The sequence below is a fragment of the Euphorbia lathyris genome, chromosome 10 (genome assembly GCF_963576675.1).
Source record: "Euphorbia lathyris chromosome 10, ddEupLath1.1, whole genome shotgun sequence".
NCBI lineage: Eukaryota > Viridiplantae > Streptophyta > Magnoliopsida > Malpighiales > Euphorbiaceae > Euphorbia > Euphorbia lathyris.
In genome coordinates this window covers 74171681-74176481 of record NC_088919.1, presented here as the reverse complement: position 1 = coordinate 74176481, position 4801 = coordinate 74171681, and the positions used below count along the sequence as shown (strand labels likewise).

At 33.5% G+C, this 4801-nt stretch overlaps 1 protein-coding gene across 1 annotated transcript; it reads right to left on the bottom strand.

Moving 5' to 3' along the window:
* Positions 1–928: 928 nt before the first annotated feature.
* On the bottom strand, positions 929–4496 carry LOC136209554 (short chain aldehyde dehydrogenase 1-like). The gene is made up of 2 exons (XM_066001050.1): positions 4361–4496; positions 929–1793 (listed from the first exon to the last, which is right to left on the bottom strand). Exons 1-2 carry the CDS (start codon positions 4396–4398, stop codon positions 1010–1012), a joined length of 822 nt encoding a protein of 273 aa, XP_065857122.1. The 5' UTR covers positions 4399–4496; the 3' UTR covers positions 929–1009.
* Positions 4497–4801: the final 305 nt, after the last annotated feature.

Genomic DNA, 4801 nt, shown 5'->3' with positions numbered 1-4801 from the left:
TTCAACACAAAAGCACGGGTCGTTAAAAGACCAGTTCAAAACAGTGGAGTTTTTCTAGTTGTCGATGCAATGCAATTTGCTAGTGCAAAGGATAAAAGGCCTACAACTATGGACATGAATTTTTATGGCCGTATTAGCGTGATTTGGGAGGTGGACTACTACCACTTTAGGATTCCAATATTCTTGTATGATTGGGTGGAGTCAGCTAGAGGGGTGAAAGAAGATGATCTAGGCTTTACTTTGGTCAAACTGTGATCAACTTGCATATCAGGGATTTCTAGGGTCGACGTGTGGAGTCCATTAAGATGCCTTTTCTGCCAAACTGGTCTGAGTGGGACAAGATCTGCCATAATTTTATTTACTGTTTTGCCACTATACTATTTACTATTCTGCCATTAACTATATTTTCCTTATTGCCATTTATACCAATTACCCCATTCTACCCCTATTCTCTTCTTCTTTAATTATAACCCTAGTGGGGGTATATTAGTATCTTCATCTAACCTAAAGGGGAGGTATATAAGCTTCTTATTAACAAAACTTTTTGATGAATATAAAATTATAACCTCCATTGTTGACAGCTTTTATCTTACCTTTGGGATTAACTCCTTCAAACTTTGTTTGAGAATAAATATCTTTGTGGATTTAAGATTAAAATCCTCAACTCGATACCGATCCATATCATATTAACGATCGTCTTCCACGATATAATAGATTACGCAAGCCAACTCTTACCGTGTGTAAATTCGTTAGCAGTGGAAGGACATGTCTGTTCACAAACGAACACGACTGTTCATGAATGACTACGACTGTTCATGAACGACTATGACTGTTGAATTAACACGACTATTCATGAAGGGAGGTATTTGTTGGTATTTAAATTAATTTCATAATTTTATTCATTTTGTCCAATAAACTCGTATACCAATACCACGAAAAAATACTTTACTTATTCATGTCATAAGGTAGAAAAACCTCTAAATATTTCAGAGTTGAAATGGGTAAGTATTTAAGAAGATAGGAGATTGGAAGTAACATTTCTCAAGCTCCAAGCTCCATCAACCACAAGATTCAAACCACTAACAAATTTAGACTCATCACTAGCAAGAAACAAAGCAGCCTCAGCCATATCATTAGCATCAACTTCAACTCCTTTCAAGGTTGCATTCTTAGTTGCTAAATCTTCTATAATCTTGTCATCTTTAAACATGTTCATAGTCATACCCGTAACTATTCCGGTAGGCGAAACGCAATTGACTCGAATACCGTATTCCCCTAAATCCACAGCCAAATTCTTAGTTACCCCAACAATAGCATGTTTTGATGCTGTGTATGCATAAGGCATGCCTCCGTAAAGAACTGAGGCGGTACTTGCTGTAAATAAAATACAACCTTTCTTTTTCGGAATCATTACTCTAGCAGCATGTTTCGCTCCTAATAGTCCACCATACACATTTACATCCATAACTTTCTTGAAATTTTCATATTCAGTTTGAAATATGTTGTCGTAGTTTGCAAATGTGCCTGCGTTGTTGAACATTATATCGAGCTTTCCGTGCATTGAAACGGTTGTGTTTACCGCGTTTTCCATGTCGCTTTCTTTGGTGATGTTGCAATTGATGTAAGAAATTGTTTGGTCAGATTTTGATTGAATTTGGTCACATACATTTTGACCTAACTCGGGTTGTATATCAGCAATTATGACGTTAGCGCCATGACGGGCAAAGAGTCTAGCTGTTCTCTCCCCAATTCCACTCGCTCCGCCTGTTATCAATGCTACCTTACCCTGCAACCTTCACATACATAGTCAGTGGCGGAGCCAAGAATCGACCTGGAGGGGCTAATTTTAGTCCGACTATTGGAAGTAATTTTCCGAAGCCCAACCTGTAAGGGTTGGGCAAATTTTTTTAAGATTCCAGCACACTGAAACTTTATCGTTTTGGTATGTTGGCTAAAAATGATGACATTTTCACATTTGTCATGGTTTGAACCCATGACATCTCACCTTAAAACAAGACTCTTAAACCAATTCAGCCACTTTGAACTATTGAAACAATATCACGTAGCTTAAATATATATCAATATTAGGGGACTAGACGAGACAAAATTAACAATACTCAAGGATGGAGCCGGTGGCCGGTGTACTTCGGCCCCCCAAACTCTGGGTTGGCTCCGCCCCTGTACATAGGGCCCGTTTGGTAAGATGTAATGGGCTTTATAATGGAATGCCCATTACATTGAAGGGTCATTACCATGTTTGGTTGCATTTTAAAATTTTGTTGTAATGGAATGAGAAATCCATAGATTAAACTTTGTTTAACAACTATTGTCATCCCCATTACCTAAAAAATGGATTGAATTCTCATTACATCAAGTAATCTTAATTTCTATCTTTAAAGTTCCACATAACCTCTCATTTGTCAAATCTCACTTCTCATCATTCTAAAAAACGCAAAGAAAACCTAAAAACGAAAAAAAGCAAAAAAAAAAAAGAAAAATAAGAAAATGAGAAAATAAAAAAACGGTGAAAATGGAAAACGAAAAACGAGAAAATGTAAAAAAAAATATTATAAAAACACGGAATTTATATACTAATTTCACGATTTTCATATTTTTTTTTGTTGATTTTAATTATGTAAATAAAATTTTGCGATTATATTTAACTAAGCAAACATAAGTAATGTAATGCTAATTACATTTCATCATTTTTTTAGCCAAACATGGTAATGGAATCACCATTCCATTCCATTACATTACAAGTTTGATTACATTACAATTTTGATTACATTACATTGCATTACGTCATACCAAACGCATCCATAGTGTGTAAGAGTTAAAAAAAATTAAACTATCACAGTAATTTAATCTGGATTCGAAATTTGACCCTTTTTTTTTGTAGGAAAGGAAAGAAAAAAAACAAACAAACAAAACAACTCAACCCGGGATCAGCCTAGGAAAACTGACCCCCACCACATCCTCCAAGATCGAAATTTGACCTTTTAAAATTTCAAAAATAGCTTTTTATTTATGTAATGGTGGTTATAAGACCCAAACCGGACTGACAGGTCAACCCGGTTCCATCAGTTTTTTTTTTTTTGGCAAAACCATAGTTACAAATAGATGCCTTGGGGTTTCATGGGTTTGCAAATGGATACATGTGGTATTTTCATTACAAACGCCAATTTGCGTTTTGTAAAATTTTCATTATTTTATTGATCTTGCCAAATTTAGCCGATAACGACCTTACAATGAAAATTTTCAAGAATTAAAGTTGTTTAGAATCATATTTACTATGGAACCACGTTTTTAATTTTTCAAAACCATCATTTTTGGAGTTTTCTCTCTATAAACATTAACTTTCTCTCTAATAAAAAAACACCTAAATGACCCCAAATCTAAAAAGTTGAAGAATTAAGTTATTTAAAGTATCATTTAACTCTTGAAAATTATTAATTTGAGGTCGTTATCGGCCAAATTTGGCAAAGTCAGCAAAAATTGAAGATTTTGCAAAACCCAGAGTTAAAATACCACAAATACACATCTGTAAATCTGTGAAACCACATGATATTTATTTATAATTAACCTTTCTTTTAAACTAACCTTTTTTAAGCGATGGGGTACCAAAATAGGCCCATGGTTTTTTGAGAATTATCAATTTAGGCTCTACATAAAAAATAACATCAATATAGGCTTAACGTTTAAAAAATGATATCAATTTAGGCCTCGAGAACGGATTGGACACGTCATTTCTATTACTCCGTTAATTTCTGATTTCTCTCTCCACGTAAAATTGATAGAACTTAACGGAGTAATATCAGTGACCTGTCTCGTTCTGTTATCGATACCTAAATTGGTACCATTTTTTTAACGTTAAGCTTATATTGGTGTTATTTTGTACGTGGAGCCTAAATTGATACTTTTCCAAAAACCATAGGCCTATTTTGATATATAAGGTATCAAAATAGGTCTATGGTTTTTGGGGAAGTATCAATTAGGCTCCACGTACAATGGTTTAACGTTTAAAAAAAGTACCAATTTAGACCTCAATAACGGAACGAGACACCTCATTGATATTACTCCGTTAAGTTCTGTCAACTGTATGTGGATGGAGAAATCAGAACTTAACGGAATAATAGGAATGACGTGTCCAATCCGTTACCAAGACCTAAATTGATACATTTTTTAAATGTTAAGTTTATATTTGTACTATTTTGTACGTGGAGTCTAAATTGATACTTCTCTAAAATCCATAGACGTATTTTAGTAATTTTTTTTTTACAGTGATTTCAAGAAGGAGAAGGAGAAACAATGTTTATAAAATAAAATTAGATCAATAAACAATATATAAAATGGATGTTACCTCTTGGCAAGAGTAGAGACTGAGGAAGATCCAGCCATTCTTATTTCTGTTAATTAAGCTAGAAATATATGTATATGATATGATCTTTTTATAGAAGAAATACTTTGCACCTATAAATTAAAATAATTAATTTATGAAGAACAAGAAATCAAATTAGGTTGTAAAGATATTATTTACAAGTTAGCATTTAAAACGTTTCTGCTAACAGTTGAACCTATAATTGAATGCTGACACAGTAGAACAAATAATTAAAATTTCATGTGCATATACAGTATTAAATTCCATTATTTAATTGTCACATGGGATAAAACATTACATGTGTTATAATAAGAAACAACCTATAAGAATCAATCTGTCGGGTAAATTATATACGTGGTGTACAATCTGTATCATTTTTCATACGGTTTAAACCACTATTTGGTTCTCGACCTATCCAAAATT

Coding starts and splice junctions, on each gene's coding strand:
- LOC136209554 (XM_066001050.1), bottom strand. CDS start 4,398: ATGGCTGGATCTTCCTCAGTCTCTACTCTTGCCAAGAG. Junction 1,794..4,360: donor GTCTCTACTCTTGCCAAGAG/GTAACATCCATT, acceptor ATGTATGTGAAG/GTTGCAGGGTAAGGTAGCAT.